At 37.1% G+C, this 24425-nt stretch overlaps 1 protein-coding gene across 3 annotated transcripts in view; it reads right to left on the minus strand.

Annotated features, from left to right (window-relative positions):
• CPPED1 (calcineurin like phosphoesterase domain containing 1) overlaps window positions 1–24425 on the minus strand; it is a 131745-nt gene that overhangs the window by 23517 nt on the left and 83803 nt on the right. For all 3 annotated transcript variants that reach the window (XM_043978901.1, XM_043978903.1, XM_043978902.1), the window contains one exon: window positions 20459–20881. In XM_043978901.1, the coding sequence (XP_043834836.1) occupies window positions 20459–20881 (423 nt within the window). The remainder of the gene's footprint in view (window positions 1–20458; window positions 20882–24425) is intronic.

Genomic DNA, 24425 nt, shown 5'->3' on the forward strand with positions numbered 1-24425 from the left:
GCCACTCTGTAATATTATTACATCCATTCTTTCCTTTCCATTCCCACTGATACCACCTGATAAACACAATTGACTGAAAACTGACTGACTTCATCTAGTTTCATTCCCAGGCCAATGAACTGCCTGAGGCTGACCAGAGTTTGTCAATTCCAAACTCTGCTTATTTTGTAGATATCCACTCCAGAGATTCCCAAGTTTTCCTTTTTGTACTTTTGCTTGTCATATAAAACAGCTACCTTAAGAACTTTTGAGATACTTAACCCGCACAAAGGTATCACCAAATCTCAGCTTGTTATATAAAAGAACTTAGCTGGTGAAACTATGAGGTAAATTAATCCAGAGGCAATCTCTTCTCTTCTTCTTCCTCTCTCTCTCTCTACCCCATATAAACCCTGTCCCTAGTTCCCATCTTTGGGTACTCCTAGTGCTCACTATGGAGGTATCACGATAACTCCTCTGCCCTGATTAAAGACCTTAATTAATTTTATTATATTATTTCATTAATTTTCAGGTTGATATACCCTAATGTAGGCAATATCCTGTCATGTGAAATGAAAGAAAAGTTTTTGAGTGATTAATAATCAATTTATTAATTAGGCTAGGAAATAATAAATTGATGGTCAGCAGTCTCTTTCAGTAGCCAAAGACATGGATCACTAAATGCTTAAATAACTTTGGAAAAGTGGGTGCCCCTGACAGGTGGAGATCAAACCTGACTGGTGAACAATTAATGAGGGGGCAGACTTTCAAATGAGGAGGTGGGCTTGTGGTGGGAAGTAAAACACCCAAGAAACCCAAAGACCCCAACCCCTAATAACCTTTAAACACTGAAACCAAAGATTCCAGAAATGCAAAATAATCTCTGTCTCATACCTCAGGAATGGGATGTTGCCAGAAGTCATGTAGGCCCCAGGATGTTTAGAGACATTTCTGTCCATGATATAAATGCCAACAAGCGTATCAAGGTCTGCAAGGAACCTTGCAGATGATATGCAAGATCCATACTTGCACATCAACAAGTCACTTGACTCCCAAATGCCCCCTCCCAGATAGCTTTTGCAATGACATTACTCTTGGCATATAGCTTTCTTTGTAACTGTATAAAAGGTGAACTCTTCTATTCAGTGACACAGTCTCCATCATGACTCTCTCCTGGCCATGTACTGGAGTTTGAAAAGTATGAGCCTAATGCTCTTAGGGCTGGAATTCACCTAGATTAGATTCTATTTACACTTTAAGCAGAATTAAACTCTCTTAGTTGGGTGGGGTTCCAAGAAGATTGAGAAGCATGTTCCCAAAAGATTAGGCCAATCTCATCAGCAGCCCAGTCAGAAACTGACTGATCTACAAGAACTGGTCCCTGAATGAAGAAAGGAAAAAACCTCAATCCTAAATTTAACAATTCATTATAATGGAAAATAATTTCTCTTACATGCCTGGCCTGCTACAATAGTCTCTTATTTGGTTTCCCTGCCTCTTGTCTTTTCTATCTCCAATCTGCCTTGTAAACTACTGCTGGATTAATTTACTGACAACTGTACAGTTCCCCAATATCTACAGGATGAAGTCCAAACTTCTTAGTCAGGCATTCAAAATTCTATACAATCTTTCTTTTTAAAAAAATTTTATTATTTTTTTCAGCAAACATTTATTTTATTTTATTTTCCATTTACCTGTAAGAGTAGTTTTCAACATTCATTTCATAAGATTTAGAGTTCCAAATTTTTCTCCCTCCCTCTCTCTCTCCCTTTCCTCCCCCCTCAACAAGATCACAATCAGGTTATATATGTACAATCCACAAGAGTTCTTTTTATCAGTTCTTTCTATAGGGTGCATAGTATGCTTCCTCATTAGTTCCTTGGGATTGTCTTGGATCATTGTACCGCTGAGAGTAGTTAAGTCATTCACAATTACTCACTGAACAATACCGCTGTCACTACGCACAATGTCCTCTCAGCTCTGCTCACTTCACTATACATCGATGTTCATTAGTCTTTCAAGGTTTTTCGGGGATCATCTTGTTTGTCATTTCCTGTAGCACAAGGCCATTCCACTACAATCATATAACACTTTTCCCATCATTCCTCAATTGATGGACATTCCCTTGATTCTCAATTCTTAGCCTCCACCAAGAGTTGCTATAAATATTTTTTGTACAATTTTTCCCCCTTTTCTCTTTTTCATGATTACTATTGTTAACTGTTTCCCTTCCATCCTATTCCCTTCCCCATGATATTTATTCTATTATCCTTCTTCTTTCATCCTATCACTCTTCAAAAGGGATTTGCTTCTGTCTGTCCCCTCCCCTACTCTGCCCTTCCTTCTTTTGCCCCTCTCTCTTTATCCCCTTCCCCTCCTATTTTCCTGCAGGGTTAGAGAGATTACTCCGCCCAATTGAGTGTGTACATTATTCCCTCCTAGAGCCAATTCTAATGAGATTGAGGTCTTTGAACCAATTTTGATGAGTGTTAGGCTCATTTACTGCCCAGATTAAATAGATTACTCCAACCAGTTGGGTGTGTCTATTAGTCCCTCCTTGAGGCAGCTCTGATGAGTTTAAGATCTTTGAGCCTTTTCTGATGAGTGTAAAATTCATTTACTGCTCTGCTCCTCTCCCATCTCTTCCCCCACTCCATAAGCCTTTTCCTGTTACTTTTCCTGTTACTCCCCCAATGAATTCCCTTCACCCCTCAATTTAACCCTAAAGATTTCATCACCCCTGGACCCAGGGGGATCCCAGTCAAAACCTGGCCTCAGATACAAGACAGTTGCCCACTATACGACCCCAGGTATGTACCCCAGCTCCAAATTTTTTTTTTTTTTGGTTCTCTAGGGTCTTGTATTTGAAAGTCAAATTTGCCATTCAGTTCAGGTCTTTTCATCACAAATATCTGAAAGTCTTCTTTTTCATTAAAGTCCCATTTTTTCTGCTGAAAGATAATGCTGAGTTTTGCTGGGTAGGTGATTCTTGGTTGTAAACCCATTTCCTTTGCCCTTTGGAATATCATATTCCATGCCCTCTGGGCTTTTAATGTAGAAGCTGCTAGATCTTGTGCTATCCTGACTGGGGCTCCACAGTACTTGAATTCTTTCTTTTTGGCAGCTTGCAGTATTTTCTCCTTGACCTGAGAGCTCTGGAATTTGGCTATAATATTCCTAGGAGTTTTCTTTTCGGGATCTCTTTCTGGAGGTGATCAGTGGATTATTTAAATTTCTATTTTAGCTTCTTCTAGAATTTCAGGGCAATTTTCCCTGAGAATATCTTGGAAGATGGTGTCAGCTCTTTCCTTGATCATGGTTTTCAGGTAGACCAATAACTTTCAAATGATCTCTCCTGGACCTATTTTCCAGGTCAGCAGTTTTTCCCAGAAGATAATTCACATTGCCCTCTATTTTTTTATTCATTTGGATTTGCTTTATTGTGTCTTGGTTTCTCATAAAGTCACTGGCTTCCATTTGTTCAATCCTAATTCTTAGGCAATTATTTTCATCAGAGAGCTTTTGTACCTCCTTTTCCATTTGACTTTTCAAGCTGTTGACTTTTTTCTCATGTCTTTCCTGCATCACCCTCATTTCTCTTTCCATTTTTTTCCTCTATCTCTCTAATTTTATCTTCAAAGTCCTTTTTGAGCACCTCTATGGCCTGAGACCAATTCGTATTTTTCTTGGAAGCTTTAGATATAGGGGCCCTGATGTTGACATCTTCCTCTGAGGGTGCCCCTTAGTCTTCCTTGTTGCTGAAGAAACTTTCTATGGTCCTCACCTTTCTCTGTCAGCTCATCTTGCCTTTCTTTTACTAGACTTTTAGCTCCTTAAAGTGGGGCACTGTTTCCAGGCTGCAGTATCCCAAGCTTAAGAAGTCCCAGGTGGTATGATTTAAGGAGAATCAGGTTCTTCCCTCGCCTGGCCTGTTGCCTGGTCCTAGATGACCCCAGACCAACTTGCCAATCAACCAGCTTTGTGTGTTGTGGTTGTTAATTCTGATGAGCCTGTGCCCCTCCCCAACCGGGGCACTTCTACTCGAGCCTACCACCTGGTTCTCAGTAGGGGTGTAAATCCAAGTTCTGCCTTAGCACCAGCATAGACCCTGTAGTCTCTTCCCTGCCCAGGGTTCAGCCCACTCACCAGACTGTGAGCTTAGTTCCAGATGACACTGGTGCTTCAGCTGATTCAGAGGCTCTGGGGGTCTCCTTCTCTGGTGAGGACTTCCTGAGACTGGATCTGTGTCAGGGTGACTGTGGGGTTGGGTCCGACTCCTGTATTAGCACAGCAGCTCCCTCCTTCTGACCTTCCAAGATGTTCTTGGTTAGAAGATGATTTCAGCACATTCTTCTGTGAGTTTTGCTCTATACAATCTTTCTTACAATCTGCCACTTCCACCTTAACTTTACTGCTATGCAATATAATTCTTTCACTCCAAATGGCATTTTTGTTTGTTTGTTTTGTTTTTTGCAGGGCAATGAGGGTTAAGTGACTTGCCCAGGGTCACACAGCTAGTATCAAGTGTCTGAGGTCAGATTTGAACTCAGTTTCTCCTGAATCCAAGGCCAGTACTCTATTCACTGTGCCACCTAGCTGCCCCCCTAAACGGCTTTTAATCACTGTTCACCTAAATACAGTACGCTATGTTCTCTCTGATCTACTTTCCTCCATTGCTCTCCATCTCCTCCTATACTGGAAAAAAATTCTACTGTCCTTTCAAAGCCTAGTATCTCTGGAACCTTTCCAAAGGACCCCCTCCCCCACTGTGATCTGTGCTTTGAAATCATATATATAATAATTATATTTTCTACCACTCACTTGGCATTTATCATATCTTGTAATGTTATTAATATTTTTGTGTTATGTAAATGTCTGATATCTTCAAGTAAATTCCAAATTTTGTCCTATGTCTCAGTATCTTTAGCCCTGGACACAATAATAGGGGCTTAATAAACATATAATGTTGATAGCACCATATTTCTGTCATTAAAATTCATTGATCTTTCATCAACAAATATTTATTAAGCACATTAATTAATACATGATAAATGGAAAAGAGAAGAACCAAACAATGTGCTGTGTGATCTCCAAGGGAAAGATTCTCACTATCAGGGTGGGGTTGGAGCAGGGGAGGCTTCACAGAGGGAGTATAATTTGGGTAGGGATTTCGGGGGAAATGAGGGGGAATGAGGACCTGGAGGCGTGGGGAACAACAATAAGCAAGGGCATCAGGTTGGGAGGAGCACAGAATATGTTTAAGGGACAGAGGAGTATACTTAGAAATGAAATAAGGGGGCCAGATTTTGGAGGGCCATGAATGCCCGGCAGAGGAGTGGGAACTTTATCCAAAAGAGCAGTCAGAAAGTCACTGAAAATTTTTGAGCAGAGGACTGATGGAACCTGTCATGCTTGATGAAGATTACTCTGGCAGTGACATAAAAATGGAAGCAAGGTAACCTGGTTTTGGAGCCTGCTGTAATAAGATAGGTGGCAATAAAGGTCTGCTTTAGAGTGCTGAGGGTGGGAATACAGAGTAGGGAATGGAGGTAAGGAATGTTTTAAAGGTGAAACTGGAAGGATTCAGTAACTGGCTGGAGATGCGGTAAAGAAGAGGCTATGCCCCAAAAGGCTCCAGCATATGTTGCTCTTAGTCATATCAGCAGGACTTAGATTGAAAGGACCAAGTCTTCAGTATATTCTTGTCTAGACTCAGGGGTTGGTGCTTGGGGTATTAGTCTGTGATTATGGAACCAAGTTTCTTGGTAGGAAGCTAATCTGAATCCTCTCTAACCTGCCATAGTTCATAGTCATATATCTTTAGAATTGGAAGGAATCTTGGAGATCATCTGATCTAACCCCCTCGTGTTGCTGAGGAAGAAGCGAGGCCTCAGAGGGGTGAAGCAACTTGCTTATGGTTTTATGCTCTACCAGCAGACTTCTGGCTCCTGGAGGACCAAATCTTTGTAAATAACAATGTTAGTGCCTTTTCAATATTCATACACTGTTCACATGTAAGATTTATGTTCACCCACCTGATCTAGGAAGGGAAGAACAAAAGATAACCTGAAGGTTATAAATATAGGAGATTGCATGAATGGTGGGGTCATAGAGAGAGTGGAATCAAAAGGACGAGAAGGAAAATTAGCTTGGTTTTTGGAATGCTGGATTTGATATGCCAGTGGGAGAGCCCCATAGGAGCATTCTGGAGATACTTGGCAATACAGGCTCTGGAAGTCAGAATAAAGGTCAGGATTGGCGATATCAGTTTGGGAGTCATCTGCAGAACGGTGTTAGCTGAAGCAAAGAGGGATGCACAGACAGAGTACAGAGAGGAGTGCCAGGAAATCCTTGGTGAACACCCACATTAAGGGGGCAAAAGGAATAAATGGATCAGGTAAAGGAGACAGAGGAAGATGTATCGGAGCAGGGCTTGCTAAAACCTTTTCCACTTGTTACTCCTTTTTGCCCGAGAAATTTTGATGTGACCCCAGGTATATAAAATAGGTAGATATAACCTTTTTCTGTTGCCAAATTTTTCATGACCCCCACATTCAGTTACACAACCCACATGAGGTCGTGACCCACCATTTAAGAAGCTTTGTGTTACAGCAGGGATTCTCAAAGTATAGTCTGTGGACCCCTATTATCTGAGATCCTTTCAGGGGAATAAAAAGTCAGAACTATTTTCATAACTAAGACATTATTTGCCCAGTAAAATACTTGTCCCTTTTCCAACTATATAACTATATATGGCTGAATTTTCTTGACATACTTCAACCAAAACATCACAACAGACTAAATAAATGCAGAAAGGGATATGAGAATCCAGCTGTCTTCTGGTAAGACAAACACTGAAGAAATTTTCAAAAATATGTAAAACAATGCCACTTTTCACGTTAATATTTTTTAAAATTTTGGAACATAAAGTTGTTTTTCATGAAAATGTTTATATTTGTACATAATGGCAGGTTGTTATGTTAACACATAATGGGTTTATTACTGTTATTTTAAATGAGTTAATAAACAATCTTAAAAATAATCAGTTTTAATTTTTAATGTGGTAATATCAAGCTATAATCTGCATCAACAAAAGCTCTTTGGGGTCCTCAGTAATTTTTTAAAGAGTGTGTAGGGGTATCGGAACCAGAAAGTTTGAGCACTTCTACGTTAGAAGAAAATGAAAAGACTGGTGGTTTGGAAGTCAAGGAATGTGAGAGCATCTAGCTGAATAGCCCTGTCACCAAAAGCTGCAAAAAGGTTGAGGAAGACGAAGATTAAAGAGATGTTAATTAGCAAGATTCATAGAATCATATGACCTATAGATAGAAGGGACTGTAGAGATCATTTAGTTCTACTTCTTTAACACCCCCACCTACCCTGAAAGAAACAGGTCCCAAGGTACAGGAACCTTGGTCTTCTTGGTGACCCGGTGCCTTGTACCTAGTAGGTGCTTGACAAATGCCTTATGAACTAAAATGTCTGAAGTTAAGGAGAAAATAAGGGAGAAAGAAATTTCTAAGAGGTTTAGAGGCGAGATGCACTTGAAGCTTTTTTATGAATAAAGTCCAGTAATACTTTGGGGCACATCTTATTCTGTTAGGATTCTAGCCTGCTTCTGGATGGTAGGATTAGAATAAACCCTAAAAAGTGTGCTTAATGGGGGTATATGTAGAATTAATTGGATGATGTCTGAGCATAGAAAAGAGCTTGACTGAGTCGAAGATCTATTTTCATTTACTCCATTAAAAATTATTTAGTGAGTATCTACTATTTGCTTAATAATCCTGTTAGATGCTAACACACCATCTCCTATCTTTATCTATGGTTCTGTCTCAACAATAACAGTTGAAAATGGAACAATTCTGTCAACTGATTGTTTATTTATGTGATCTTAAACCACTGGTTTAACTTAATTTTTTACTGGACTAATTTTTAAATGATGCAAATGAAGGAGAAGGTAGTTGTTATGGCATGGATCTCCAGTGAGCTGCATTGCGGTATGCTTTTTAAACAAAGCTCACTGAAAAAATTGATCTCTAAATCAATTTAGCCTTAAAGTACAAATCTGAGGACAGTGTGAAAACATTGTTTCTCTTCAGGAGGTGAGAAAAATAGTAGGAGAAAATGAATATTCTGTAATCATTCTAAGGGCAATCAAAAGCTAGGGAACAACAATGTGCTTTGTCCACTAGTTGATACACAGTGAAAAGGCAAAGTACAGAAGAAATTGTGCTCTTTGGCACTTCAACCAATATCAAAACTCCAGAAACTAAGTCGCTTGTTTGCTATTCCTCAATAGATATCTTTAATCAAGTACCTGGAACTGATGCTGAACCAACTTAAAATAGCACTGTGAGACAACACTGGGTAGGGTTGGATTGCTAAAACACTGTTATTTACTTTACGGGGTGGGGGGGCAGGGAGGGGGGAAATGTGTCTCATGAGCAAAGGTGATTTACATGTACAAATCTCTGCCCTTTGATTCCTCAAGGATCTTAGGAGAGCAAAAGGAAGTATGAGTCATCTAAGACAACATGGAATTAACTCAGCTAAGTCTAGAATTTATGAATAACCTTCCTTCTCCTTGCACATTTCCCTCTCTTCCATTAACATGAGACAACAAATGTTTAAAAATTTTTTTAAATGGAGCTTCAGCCAGTTGACAGCTGCAGTCTGAAATATTGAAAACCAAATTCCAAATGCATGAAATCTAGAAATTTATGATTATTTTGGAAACTCCCACCAAGGTGCTACTCTGCTGGCTGACTGAATCATTGAAGTTAACCCTGAATTCTCAATGGCTATGATGCCACAAACTCTGACAGGTCCTACCACAATGGAAAAGCCAGGCCAGTTGTTGGAGAGTATGTCTCCAAAGTTCTGAAAGCCTAAGTTCTGAAAGAGTAATTGGCAGGCTGGGCCCAAGATGGTGAAGCTTTTTGACCACAGTAGTTATTGAAGGGGGCCTACCTGGTGGTAGCAGGGCCATGCTATATATCGTGGCTCTCTAAATTGTGAAGAAGTATTTGAACAAAAGGAAGTCCAGTACTTTGGCATGACTTTACATCCTAAAGCCACCAGGAAGTATACTGGAGCAGTAATGAATTTAAATTTCCTACTGGTCTGAAAGAGTTAAGACGATTTCCCACTGTGCCAAAAGCACTTCAAAGGAGGAGATCATACCCTGTGAGAAAATGTTTGCTCTACAATAGATTATTTATAGCGCAATTCTCAGGTGAGGGGAACCCAGTACTTGTGTTTCAATAGTATTAAAACAAAAATTTCTTGGGTTATAAAGTATACCAACCAAATACATAGGTTGCTGAACAACATTTGATGAAACATAACCTCATTTCAACAACTGAGTCACTGCCTTTTGAAAAATCTGAGAGCAGAGAAGACATATAAAGCTTCTCTGTTTGTATGAAAAGAGTACATCATTTTGATGGGAACAGATTTTTCCTGAACTGTCACTGCAGGAAATCTTACATTCATACCCTTTGTTGCATCTACACAATACCCAGATAGTTAGTGAATTTGTTCACTTGTCCAGATGTTTGGTCTATGTGACACTAAACATTTAGACTGCCTAAAGGCATCACAGTCTCTGCTCTCATTTCTTGTATTATTCTCTTTTTCAGGAAAAAATCAAGCAGTTGTTGAAATGAGGTTTCACCTGAGGTCATTCCAGAGCTTGGATGCTTGATTGGTGCACTTTATAACCTTAAGAGATTTTCTCTTTTTGTACTGGTAACTTTGCAAGTTTCTTGCCTAAGAACTAACTTGCATATTAATCTTTCTTATGTCAAGCAGTAATTATTATTATCATATGTAGTGATAATATTACCAATCAAATATTTTTTATTGCTTTTACTCAATTAAGTTTTAGAGAATGAGAGAAAAAAGGAAGTCACCAATTCTTCATGGTGCAGAAACAGAAAAGAGAATATTTAGTTATTTATTTTCAGCTTAATTAGAAGTGGAAATTGTACCATTTGGAGAAATGAATGAAGGGGAAAAAAAAGAGTTCCACTTGTGAGATACCATCAGTATAATGCACACCCTGAGATGAAAAGCTCCTGTTTATATTACAATATTTTAAACTTCAAAAATACCTCATCCACTTAAAAAAAAAAATCTGTCTTCTAATTCCTTGTGAGTCCACCAGTTCTCAAACTCCAAGGAAAAGGGCAGGATCCTTATGAAATAATTAGACTCTGGTAGAACAGTAGTACCTAGCTATATTCATGCATCAAAATCCCCGGGGAGTGTGATTAGCCATAACATCTATGCCTTTGCCCTACCTTACTGCTTAATTATGCTCCCAGAATTTGCAGCCTTAACTTATTCTAATGTTACAAGTCAAGTTATGCAAAACCCATTTGTATTTTTAATTTGTCCCTGATGCTTTGGTCATTCAAACCTGTTAGTGAAGTGAAAGGAGGAGGTTAATTAGAAAGCACATTTTTTTTTTTTGTGAGGCAATTGGGGTTAAGTGACTTGCCTAGGGTCACACAGCTAGTAATTGTTAAGTGTCTGAGGCCAGATTTGAACTCAGGTCCTCCTGAATTCAGGGCTGGTGCTCTATCCATTGCGCCACCTAGCTGCCCCAAAAGCACATTTTATTACACCAAAATCAGTATATATGTTTCTAGTTGCCATAAAAAAGTGACTGAATAGGTAATCATAATATCTTTTATTTATTGTTAGATATTAAGAAATTGTTAGATATCAAGTCCTTTAGAGTTCAGAATTTATCCTCATTTCTAAAAGAAGATAGTTGGCTTGTATATAAAGTGTAGCTTAGAGCCCATTATAGTTATGGTCCAAAATCTACAATTTTCTAGATTTCCATTACAGGGTATACACAGATTCCAAGTTCTATACTAAACACAGCTGTCAGGACAAGAGGCTCATTAAAAAAATGGTTTTGACTGATGAAATGTTCATGTATCAAAACTGGAAATCTGAATTTAGGGCCAAAAATACTTGAGGGAGGTTTAGAAAGGTGCAGTCTATATGGCCATAGACAGGAAATGTTCTTTAGAATGTTAAAGATGGAGTCTGTTAGGAGAAAGTGTGTTAACTCTGAATAGCTAAATGTTCTTTAACAGAAGAGCTCTGAAGCTAGCAAGATATGAATTCTTTAAAGAAGTTGCTGTTAGTCTTAATAACTAGGAAAAGAAATCCCCAATTGACAGATATTCCTGTAAGGACTTATTTCTTTGGTCTCTTGGAAGTACTAAACTATCAAACTGGAGACAACTCCTAAGGTATATTTTAGCATAAATAAGTTACTTGTCCCAGATGAGAAACTCATGTAGGCTCAAGGGATGTATATTATGAACTTTAGAAATAGAATTTCATGTAAATATGATTTTGTAGCTATGAATATTTTTCTCCCTAAACTAAAGGCAAAAAGGTTTGTGAGGCAAAACGTGATCCCTGACACAGACCACAGCACTGTGTGACTAACAAAATAAAGTTCTTAGCATATTAATGAAGGTTAGGTTCATATTGCTTCAAGAAGAAATACAACATCTGTGGCTATAGTTTTATGATGTCTTGTATATCTTTACCCCTACTTTTTATGTTCTCTAAGGGAGAGAGAATTGCAGAATTTAATACAATTCCAGTAAAGAAAAGAATTACAAGTGGCTGTTATAAAAGTAGTTATGAAATGCCTTACAAGCCAAGGATAAAATGTTTTTGAGCAATTTTTCTGGAAATAAGGCACTAATGTGATGCTTTCCTTCTCATTAAATTCATACTTGGGTAAGCAGGTATGGGATATCACAATGGCATGCCTGCCATTGTTAAGGGTAACCAATGACAGGTAATCATCAGCTTCTGAACCATGTTAAGACTTAATTCAAGAAGCTCCTACAGGGTGATGGAGTTCACACGCCACTTGGAAAGTTCTACACAATTCTCTTCCCTTTAAGCCAGAATTCAATTGCAATCTTCACAGTTGTAGTATTCAGCAAATGACAGTGTTTAGTAACCTCCTTGACATCATTTCCATCTTTCATGAAATTGATTTTCTTCTTGTTATAGATGGTGTACATGCAATAAGACCAATCTACAGACCAGATGGCAGTGTGAAAGCAGCATAAATTGACAAGCTTTCTAAAAGTGGACAAAATACAATCAGTTCATAATTTCTGTACTCTGATAGTATGGTCTTTGCCAACAAACAGGGACTACCTGGATGGTAAGAGAAAGCACAGTAACAATAGATGAACAATTATGTAACATTTTGGGAATGAGGTGAACCCCTTCTCCCACCTCCCAAGCACAGTCAGTGAGGTTCTAATTCTGAAGGCATCCAAAATGCCGTCACTGAAAATGCAGGAACATTGCTAAAACCATGCCAAAAACTCAAACCAAAAACATGAAAAAGTTTGACCACCGTTTTCAATTGCTCTGGTGTATACTTCCATATTTGAAACCCATTTGGCATATACCTGGGATACACTGTTATTTGTAACTATCAATTCATCTTATGTAAAGTTCTTCTTTCCACTGATCTATATGATCCATCCATACTCTCTTGGTCTCCCTAGTAACCAGTTGCATACATCCCAAAGACAACTAGCTAATTCTTGAGATGCTTATTGTGAAAAGAACTGATAGTTCTATAATTAGAGTACATAAATGCAAATGTTTTTGAGCTTTCCATAATTAATCTTAAGCAGTCAGGCTTCCACCACTTACTCAGATGCCTAAAGGAATGGAATCACTGAAATGCGATGTTTACGGGAGGCAGGTGGGCCCACTCATAAAAGTGTTTCAATGCCCCTGGAAATGTCATTGCTGCTGTTGTATGTATGGCTGCCAAAGGATGGTTTTTGACTAAAACATTTGTGCTGTTGGCTTTGTGTAGACAAAGCCATAAAGAAAAATAGGCTGTTAAGAATTTTTAAAAAAAGAACTGAGTTAAAAGTTAAAAGTAGTAAATTTATTATCTCATTTTGAAATTAAATTTGTATAAGAGTATTCATTGATGACAGATGGTTATGCATATCTATGAAAATAACAATCCTATCAGATGGGCAGAGGAATTCTACATGCAGCAAGTGAAGTATTCACATATATACAAATATAGTTTAATGTTAGAAAATTATATGTTAAAAAAAAAACCAGGGTGTTATACAATACTTCAAAACTTCAAAAAATTTATGATTTCATGAGTAGTGCTACTTCTTACATTAATGGGTATCTTAATCTTTCTTTACCTTAGCGATCATTTTCTTTTTCTTTTTCTTTGAGGCAATCAAGGTTAAGTGACTTTTACCCAGGGTCACACAGCTATTACTATCTAAGGTCATATTTGAACTAAAGTCCTCCTGACTTCAGGGCCAGTGCTCTATCTACTGCACCATGCATGTTTTTTTTTTCCCCCTTAGCAATCATTTTCGAGCTCTGCCATAGCCCCTTGTTCATTAGCTAGGCAGTGAGGTAGCATTGTAGAGTGAATCTGGCCTCAGCTATTTAATTGCTTGTTTTCTGGTGGCATGCTCGTCTGTACAGTTAGGCTGACCCTCTTATGACAGATACAGTGTGTTGCTGGGCTTACTCCTCAAGCCTTTCCAACCTGATGGGGAAAGCAAGAGTTTCTGCTTTTCCGGTATAACCTTTGGGAACCGAGGATCACCTCCCCATCAATGAAGTAGGGCTTTAGTGGAGAGATGCAGTAATATTATAAGCAAAATATACCCCAGATACATTAGAAACTCCACTTTCTATCTTCAATATACCATGTATACTGCTCCAAAGCAAAATATGAAACATGGTCAAATTGGCTGGCAATAAATCTAGTTGTGAACTTATTCCTTAAAATATAAGAATTTTTATTCTAAAAACTTTGCTCTAATGTTACTTAACAGTAGGAATGATTAATTTTGCTACTGGAAAATGATAGGCATGACATGTTTTAAATTTAGGTAATAAGTGTTTACCAGAGTAGCTACCTAGGAATCCTGTTCTACCAAATTGTGACTCACACTTTTAGGCCAGCTGATTGTAGTACCATGCCAATGAGCACATGGTCATGGACTCAATTATTGATTGAACCAGCTAATTTTTATTCTGATCCATGGTCACAGATGGATCTTAACTCTAGCCAGCTTTCTCTGATATGAATGCATTTGGTCACAAAAGAAACAGAACAAGAGAGTATGGGTAGATCACTACAAATCCATTATCATCTCTGTAAGAAAAAACAACTCCAAGTGCATATTCTACTGGACAGATCAGTAACACCACTTATGTATAGAAAAGCACATTTCATACATGCAATATGAAGTAGAGAGTTGAAGCAATTATCCAAGCTAAAGAGGACTCCTGCAGTTGAAATACTGAATATTGATCAAATTCATTGATCAAACAATCTACCTGTCATTTCTCCCAGAGATAAAGCCCTAAAAACCTGATTCTGTGAATGAGAATCTAATGTGATACATATATTTACAAAATGGAACCCTGACAATAGGAAGAAGAATGCTGTGAGCAACTTGGGAGCTCGGCCTTTTTTTATAGCTTTCATTGTCTGCACAGACTGGTACTGGTAGGTACTTACTAAATGCTGGCCTATTTATTGATAGCTATAACTAGAGTTCTAAGAAAACACATTTTTGGCTACACTGATGTGGCCCCAAACTGCATTTTCCATGACACTGTGGGAGTTGCTGTTATAAAGTTTCAGAGTCACTAAACATAAAGAGCAACAAGATCGTTTGAGCCACACAAATACATGACTAAACTGTGAAATTAAAAGTGGACATAGACTCCAGCTTCTGGGATAGGAACTCAGTATTTGACAAAAACTGCTGGGAAAACTGTTAGATAGTATGGCAGAAACTAGGTATAGACCAACATCTTATACCTTATATTAAAATAAGGTCAAAATGGGTATGTGATTTAGGCATAAAAGGTGATACCATAGGTAAATTAGGAGAGGAAGGAATAGTTTACCTCTCAGATTTATGGAAAGGAGAACAGTTTATGACCAAACAAGAGACAGAGAATATTATGAAATGCAAAATGGATGGTTTTGATTACATTAAATTAAAAAAGTTTTTGTACAAACAGAAGCAATGCATTCAAAATTAGAAGGAAGGCAGAAAGATGGGAAACAATTTTTATACCCAGTATTTATGATAAAGGCCTCAATTCTAAAATATATCGGGAACTAAATCAAATTTATAAGAATCCAAGTCATTCCCCAATTGAGAAATGGTCAAAGGATATGAACAGGCAGTGTTCTGATGAAGAAATCAAAGTTATCTATTGCCATATGAAAAAAAAAAATTTCTTCCTTTGCATTTCTTTTCTTTTTTTTTTCAGGGCAATGAGGGTTAAGTGACTTGCCTAGGGTCACACAGCTAGTAAGTGTCACATTGTGTAAATTATTTACCAAAAATGATTCTTTTTGGGTAATATACAAACAATTTAAAGGACTGGAATGCCATTGTGTGTATATATAATTCTTTCTCTCTCTATAGAATACATGTATGCATATTCTACACACACATTTATAGGTAGTGAAAGAACAAAATGTCACCCTTTTTTTGCATTATACTTCAGAGAATATTTGAGGCACTCTGCTAGGCATTGAGGAAGAAAAAGATGCAATTTAGAGTATTAGGGAGTTCGTTTCCTAGGAAACAGAGGTTAAATGATTTGCTCAGAGTCACAGAGCCAACATGTGTCAGAAGTAGGAAGTGAACCCAGGTCATTTTGACACAGAAGTTTGCTCTCTCCAAGGCCCCATGCTGCCTCACAAATTAGAATATCAACAAATCTCTTCTTATTATGAAGAGAAAACTACCCCTTATAGCTACATCTAATTTCTAGTAAGTAAAAAAAAATTTTATCTAGCATGTGAAAATGTTTATTCAAATTACAGAAACTAGAATTTTTTAGTGCTGAACACAACTGGTAATTGCAAAATTATACTGATTCTTGTTAATATGAAACTAAAAGCAATAATTCTTATATTCTCATTTCACTAAGTCTTGATCTAGTAAGGGCTGGTCAGTTAGTCAGTGCTTTTGTGTCCTTTGCCATTTGTAACAACTGAAACAAAAATGTCACTTTACAAAATTCATTGTGGGTTTTTTTTTTGGGGGGGGTTGAGGGTGGGAAGAAGAGGTGGAAAGGAAACAACAAAATAATAACGAAAGTGATTTATTTTCTATGGAAGAGTTATCTGTTTAACTTCAAAACGTAACAGTACACATTTACAAGCACCAGATTCTCAATTTATAAATATTTATCATAAGGACATGATTTTAAGTTTAATTAGCCCAACTGTTAAGGATACCTCCAATGTGAGAAATGCAATTCATCACTTCACACCAGATGTAGCTTCTGCAGTTGGTCTTTTATCTAGGTTTATAGTGAATGAAATACAGACATCAAATGACTAAAACATGATGTTTACACAGAATTGATTGAAACATAAAAATGTAGCTAACCACATCAAAATGAGATCTAAACTTGGAAAATGAAATCAAGAGGCTAAAATTACTGAAGTGGATTTATTCCTAGGGTCTTTGTATTGTGAAAATGTTAATAAAAAGGACTGTTTGTTGTTATTTCCCTGTTTTTTAATTTGAAGATTGGTAAGAGGTCACTGAAATATTTTCTTAAGGAATAAATTTGAAACTAAAGGCAACAACATACAGTTGCCAACTTTGCTTCATGGCTTTTAGGTTAGTCACTTAAAAATGAACATAGAGGGGCAGCTAGGTAGCTCAGTGGATAAAGCACCAGTCCTAGATTCAGGAGGACCTGAGTTCAAATCCGGCCTCAGACACTTGACACTTAGTAGCTGTGTGACCCTAGGCAAGTCACTTAACCCTCACTGTTCTCCACCCCCCCTCCCCCCCGTCCAAAATGAACATCATGCTGGGGATACAGCACAAAGTTTGCATAGAAGCTTGTTTGCCAATAAATCAATCAACGCTTGTGTAGGTTAAAAATCTAAGTTTAGTGCCATATATGAATGAATTCCGGAGGAATTTTTCTTTCAGAGAAAGAATATGAACAATAGGGAGATCTTGCTAAGAGGCTTTTCTGCACAGCCCATGTAGGGGACATCAATGTAACTGGATAGTGGTGTTTCCACAAGTTACAATGAAAATTTTGAAGGAGGGGGGAAGGAGGGTGGTCCTGTGAAATATTTGAGGAACTGCTTTAATGATAGCTCCTGAGCATCCTTATTAATTGGCACAAAACTAAACATGATTTCACAAGACTTCTGGGACTTGACATGGAAAACATTTCTGTGGGTAATAGAGTTTTCTGCCTGAAGGTCAGCAAGGAATACTTCCCTAGTCTGTGCTGGTAACCTGATCTGGCCCGAAACTTTTGTGGTTTGGGATGACTATCAAGACTCTATAGACTATGCATTTTATCTTCCAAATTCTGATGATTCTAAAATTACCACTGTAAGCCACAACATTCTCCTTTTTACTACCACCTTCCACTTTTGTTTTAGAAAAGAAAGCAAACATAATGGGGGGGGGGGAAAGATTTTAGCAGGAAAGATCAATTTATTGGAGTTTTAAATAATTATTAAATCTGCTTGGGGCGTTTTAAAACATGGTTCTAATTGCTATGTTAAGAAGAGAAAAAGGCACTAAGGACATCAAGGGAAACATGTTCACTAAAAAACTGAAGTAATTTGGTGGGGGGATTAAGTTTTGAAAAATTGGTATACATATTAAATTGCTCATAACTTCATGCTGAAAAAACACAATGGCTAAAGAAATTATAGAGGTACAACTGGGACTTCAATAAAGTCTATTCTATTGTCTGTTTCTTGGAACTCAAAACAGGTATCAAGTGAACTAGAGGGAAAACTAATTTTCATAATTGTGGATTTGATGAAATTGATTATTCCTGAGCAAGACAAAAAGATCCAATATAACTGGTGCAATTTCCTATCTGTGTTTCTGTCCTGCCATGATAACTGTTTATTTATATTATCTATTGACAACATTTCGTACACATACAAAGGAGGTTTTTCATGAGACTAAAATGTAGGAACCAAATGCATCTGTTACTAAGGAAACCTGTAGACATGAAGAGCTCACACTTTTTGATTAAGAGAACTCATCTCAGCGTTCTTCAGTTGCCCTATTGTATGCTTCTTCCTCCTTCTCCTCACAGGCCTCCTCTCATTTAAAATAAAAATTAATACAACAATGTGAGAAGATTATTGGTATTCCTTATTAAATCATTTATTCATCCCACACAATGATTCAGAATTATTCATTAAGACAGCTATAAAGGATCTGGGTTTGGCCTCCATGGTCGTTTGGGGAGGGATTTGTTCTTTAAAAGGATGTTTTATCACAACACAATTATCATAATTAAAAGCTATCCTAATATTCTGATGAGCTTTTGACATATTTTTGAGTACTGGCATTTCAGCACTAGAAAAATGCGACTGAAATAGTATTTGAAAAAAAAAAATACTACTCAGAAAAAGCCTGAGGCAATATTAAATACAATCTGCCATCATCACCTATCATTTTTATTATGGTCTTTAAGTTAATGAATTTTTGCAAAATATCATTTGAACTTCTGGCTTTCCAAAATAGGTTCAAATTCATTTGCTACTAACTGAGAAATTTTTTGAATTACTCATAGATGCGTTACATGTACCATTATAAGCCACCTAATTACACTTCAAAACCAAACATGTAATTCACCTATTGACATAATCGTGTCAAAATGAAACCCTAAGCTGCTTCCTCCCCCCCGCCCCCATTGCTTTTTTGTTGGTTTGTTGGTTTGTTGGTTTGTTTAGAAAGTCATTAAAAGAGGAGTTCTGTTGAGCTAACAAAGTCAGATTCAGGGGTTAATGTGGAACCTCTTTGAAGGATGTCCTCTGTTCTAGATTCTCCAAGGTGAAATTTCAGAGTAATTACAAATTAATCATGATATGCAAGTGTACAGGAAAAGGTAGCCATTCTCAAGCCTGAATTTCAATCTCATAAGGTGAGATGAAATATTAGGTTTATGCTCACAAAGAATATCAAGGTATGCAGAGAAAGTTGAACTTATAGTCTAATCAGAAGGCAGCTCCACAAAACCAGAAAATAAGCAACAGAAGCAAATACTGCATTAACAAATACCAGTCACACTGATGGCATTTACATAGTTTAACATTTGATATGAAAGAAATAATTTCAGCGGAATTAAATGTTCTCCCTGACATTCTTTCCTGCTGTAAAACAGTCTCTATGAAAACGAAACAAAGAGACTTTGATGCCACTTTGACACTTCATTTACTTGTCACTGAAATGGTTTTCTGCATTACTTCAAGCATGGAGTAAAATCCAGAGACTTTAATGGAAGTTGCCCAACTACATCACCATGCTCCAGTTGAAAAATGTCTCCTATTAGGCTTGCCTTATGTGCAAAATCTCCTCAAACAGAGAAGTGCTTATTACTCTTCAAAAGTAAATGCTACCCTATTTAACGAACAAATATTAGAATGAGTCTGTCAAGGTTTTGGGGGGGCATTTTTAATAATAATTGCTTTCCTAATATTTAGAACAACTTTCTGCAACTGAAATCTGCTTACTTTATTATTACCAAATGTCTTTGTAAGGCAAGGCCATTAGGTATAACCAATTATTCCCTACCAAATAAATATCTAACTGTGTCCAGGACAAAAATATAGCAGATCATGTCTAACTACAGTTTCACGACATTAGGGTTCAGGTCAAATATATTATTAATTATAAAATTCTGGGAAGAACTTAGTCCACCTCACAAAAGCAAAACTATTAAATATATTCTTTGTACTTCCCCATTAATATTACTAGTCAATGTTTCTTAGATACTAAAAAGTTTTCCTCTTAACTCTCATCTGTTCAGGTAACCTAATAGAAATATATGCAATCCATGAAAATGGGAAAGTATATTCTTCCACTGTCCTTATTCTCTGTACACATGATGAAAGCCATCACAGCTACCTTCTCAGATGCTGAAGTTAAGTTGGTGATTGTCTGATGGGGTCTTTGCACGCCTCCCTTCAGGCTTTGCTTTATCACTTAGATCTAAGAAAGTCAAAGAACTGGAAGGCACTTAGAGACCTTCTAGTCCACTCGCTTCATTTTCAGTAAGATGAAATTGAGGCCTAGCAAAGGAAAGGGATCACCCAAAGTCACAAGGTTTGTAAGTGGCAGAGTCAGGACTTAAAACCAGATGTTTTGACTCTGAGCCCAGTGTTCTTTACATGAAAGCGTTTTTCCTCCAAGGCATCCCAGGCTTCTATCCCTCCCGACACCATACTTCTCCTTATGTTATTTTTTGAAAATGAGTATCAATGATGTGTACTTTCCCACCTCAAAACCTTTGGCCATTTAATTTCTTCAAAAGGTAGAAATAACCTTCATAAGACAAAATGAGGAAAATAAAGAAAAAAAAATGTAAAAGTCCCCAAAATACCAACCTGCATTGGTGAACTTGTCCACTAATTCTTGACGTATTGGCTTACTTATGTTGAAGTAATCGTCTTCTTCATCAGCTTCTTTGAGGAAAAGAGGGATGTGCTGGAATATGATGGCATGCTTGCACATCCTCTGTTTTGCTATGGTTAGTTGGGTGTCAAGCCATTCATCTTGGGCCTGCTTTAAGTTGGGGCACTTAGAGGAATCAACATATAATTGTGAGTTCAAGACAAGAAACAGTACTCCTCCAACCCAGAAGCTGAAATAGTCATCTCCCCAAGTCTGGCAATATTCATCTATAGCTTCTGATGTAGGAACATTACCAATGTCATGATTTCCACTGACAAATACCAATGGGATTTCTTTGTTGATGTTCTTAAGAATTTTCTTTAAATCCTTTGTTTGATTTTCTCTCCAGGGAGTTCCTAGAAGAATAATAGTAAACAGTCATTAAATTCATGAAAGATTTAAAATTTTATTAACTTTAAGATATTTAAAAAGGCCATACACACAAGAAAAAAGTATTTATTCTAAAGAATTTTATATATATAGCACTAAGATAGGAAGCTAATAGAATGTTGATACCATGGTTATCAGCACTTTGTACAATGGCTGGCACATAGTTGGTGCTTAATAAGTGCTAATTGACTAACTGAGGCTATAGCATATTCTAATTATTAAGGAATTAGATCTAAAGTGGCTAGAAATTCAGTGACCTTATTGGTTTCCTCTTCTATAAAGTCCATAGGAACTGACTACTAACATTCTTAAGGCTCATTTAATTTTAAAACAATCTAGATCCTGATAAGGAAGAATAAAATGTGGTCCAGGAAGTGATTAGTTTCCATCCATTGGGGGAAAAGTAATTTTTTAACAGGACCGTTTCTCTCTGCTGAAATGTTGTTTATCTTATGTCAATTTATTTATTTCTTGCTAAGACTTGGTTTTCCAGTTTAAGGCTCCCTTTACATAAATTTCCTTACTCTGTGGTTTTATATTTAACTCTACAAGTACTTTTATTAGGTAATTCACTCTAAAGTTCTATTGGTTGTTTGTGAAATGTTTGTAGATATGGAGATGATCCATTCTCTTAATTAAAACCCCTTTCTCCTTTTATTTTCACAAGACTGATAGAAATCTCTAGGGTGACTCAGGTCTCCCTTGTACTAAGGTTAATTTGGATTTTCTACTCATTATAGTTAGTTTCTTTCCTTATCTGACTTTGTAAAAGATCAAAAGCCTACAGTTATCTGGGATTTTCTTAAGAGATAAACTCTAAAGGGATAGGAACTATGTAATTGGCACAGTTATGGGGCATTACATTATGAGGCTGATTATCCTGTTATAAACAATTCCCAGTGAGTAAATTAAGTCCTTTTGGAGGCTTTAGTATAGTAACTCATTGCTTCTATGAAGTTTCCCTCATGTTTTTGTTTTGTTTTCTTTTGGCAGGGCAATGGGGGTTAAGTAACTTGCACAGGGTCACACAATGAGACCAGATTTGAACTCAGGTCCTCCTGAATCCAGGGCCGGTGCTTTATCCACTGCACCACCTACCTGCCCCTTCCCTCATGTTTTAATGTGGCTTCCAAAAGTGCATTTTACTCTTTAGGTATAGATTAGGTATAGGAAGGCATTAAGGGGGATAGTCTTCATTTTACTAGATACATAGTAATCTTTCATTTCTAGCTTTGCCTTTCACATTGGCCTAAAAATCTGCCGATAGTGATACCATAGTCATCATAAGTCACCAATGAATCACCACTTCATGGAATTAAAGAAAACTCTGAGCTGGAAAGAGCTTCCAGCCCTTTGTCCTTATCCTTTTGTCCCTTGTCCTTATCTCTTCATCTCTGACAAGTGTTCACCCTGTGGCTACTTAATTACCTGCCTCCTCAGGCAACTCATTCCACTTTTAGACAGCTTTGATCATTAGGGAATTTATCTCATATGGACCTGAATTCTGCCTCTTTGTAACTTCTATTCTCACTCATCTTTGAGATGAGACCTGAATTCAAATACCTGAAGACATATTTAAGTCCTTCTCCTAAATAGTCCCCAGAGCAGCAGTTCTCAAATTTTTTGGTCTCAAGACACCTTCATACACTTAAACAAAAGCTTTGGATTTTGAGTATTATATCTACTGCATCAGAAGTTGCAGCTGATAATTTTGAAAAAATGTCAATTTATTAAATACAACAAAAATGAACCCATTAAATGTTCACATGACCTATTTTATGAAAAACAACTATTTTCCAAATAAAAAATCAACAGGAGTGGTATTGTTTTTTATTTTTGTAAATCTCTTTAATGTCTGACTGATGAGCTAGTTTCTTATTCTGCTTCTGCATTTAATCTGCTGTGATGTTATTTTGGTTGATGGTTGATGAAGAAAATCCAGCCTTAGCCAGTTACAAAGCTGGAAAAGGGAGAAGTATTTTAGTAGGCAAACAACACCTTAGTATTATTACGAAAATAGGTTTGACCTTGTGGAACCTCTGAAACGTTCTCATGGCCCCCCATGAGGGCTGTGGATCACACTTTTGAGAACCACTGATCTAGACTATCCTTTCTCTAAAATGTGGAACTCAGTACAGATGACCATATTCTAGAATACAGGAGAAATATCTCATGTTCTAGACTTAATGAGGGGCAAAACTAATAAAGTTTTTTTTTTTTTTAACTTTGATGTCACTGTTGACTCAGATTGATCTAGGAATCAACAAAAAGCCCAGATCTCTCTTTTTTTTTCTGGTAGTGTTAGCCTCCCCATCCTATATTTCTACGGGTGATTTTTTTGAACCCATGTAGAAACTTTACATTTATTCCTATGAAATTTCCTTATTAGATTTGGCTCAAGACACAATTTTTCTTAGGAAGATTTAAAAAGGAAATCTACTCTGTAACGTGTTTTGAAATCTCTATATTCTTGTTTTAAAGGTACATAAATAATGGGACTTCACAAACCTATTCAGAGAGAGAGAAGTCACGAACAGGTCATCGAATAGTGAATAACTACAAACAGAAAATTGAAAAACAGGTATTTAAATGATTTTAAACTTTTTCTACTGCCTCATGTTTTCAAAATTCATTTAGGATCAAAATACCAAATGTGCTTTAGATTCAAATATCTTTTATCAAATTACCTCTAATATTGCAATTAGATTTTTAAGAAATGCCAAATGAGGCCCCTAGAAAACGGGAAAAAATTAGTAAATGAAGAAACTACTGATAACAGAAACTGAAAAATAGAAACCATGACTCCATGATGTTGGTTTTTCTGATTACTAAGTAATTCTCAGAGTCCTAAAGATGATCAGAACTAAAAGGGACTTTATTGGGCATTTAGTTCAACCCACTTATCTTATAGATAAGGAAGTTGAGGCCCACAGAGGCTGTGTATTTCCCATGGTCATATAGCTAGTCAATAGAAGGCTGGGACTAGGACACAGGTCTCTTAAATCACACAATGTTCTTACCAAAATACTATGAAGGCCCCTCAACCAATTACAGAGCTCAAAGACCTCAAAGCATAGATCTAGCTGCAGAGACAGTAAATAAAACCTTTCTTTCCCACCAATCACTGTTCTAGAACTTTTGGAATGCAAGGAAAACCGGTGAAACACCACAGATACACATCAAAGCTGGGACTTTTTCTAAAACAAAAAACAAAAAACAAACAAAAAAAGGGAAAGCTGGGAAGCCATTTTTACTATCCCCTTCCATTTAGTCAACCCCACCTCAATGTCCTGACACATTGGTCATGAAGACAGCTCAAACTAATGGAGGTCTGCCTTGAGATGCACTTGCAGCATTCTTCTCCAGCTCTCATGAATAAAGAATATCATTTAATAAGTCATTTGGATAAGTAAGTTTTGTGTGGGGACTTTATTTTGGATTTTTATTTGATTTGGATGTTGATTTACCATTTAAGTTACTCATATGGAGTGACATTTGTTACCATATATA

Source organism: Dromiciops gliroides, chromosome 1 (assembly GCF_019393635.1).
Source record: "Dromiciops gliroides isolate mDroGli1 chromosome 1, mDroGli1.pri, whole genome shotgun sequence".
NCBI lineage: Eukaryota > Metazoa > Chordata > Mammalia > Microbiotheria > Microbiotheriidae > Dromiciops > Dromiciops gliroides.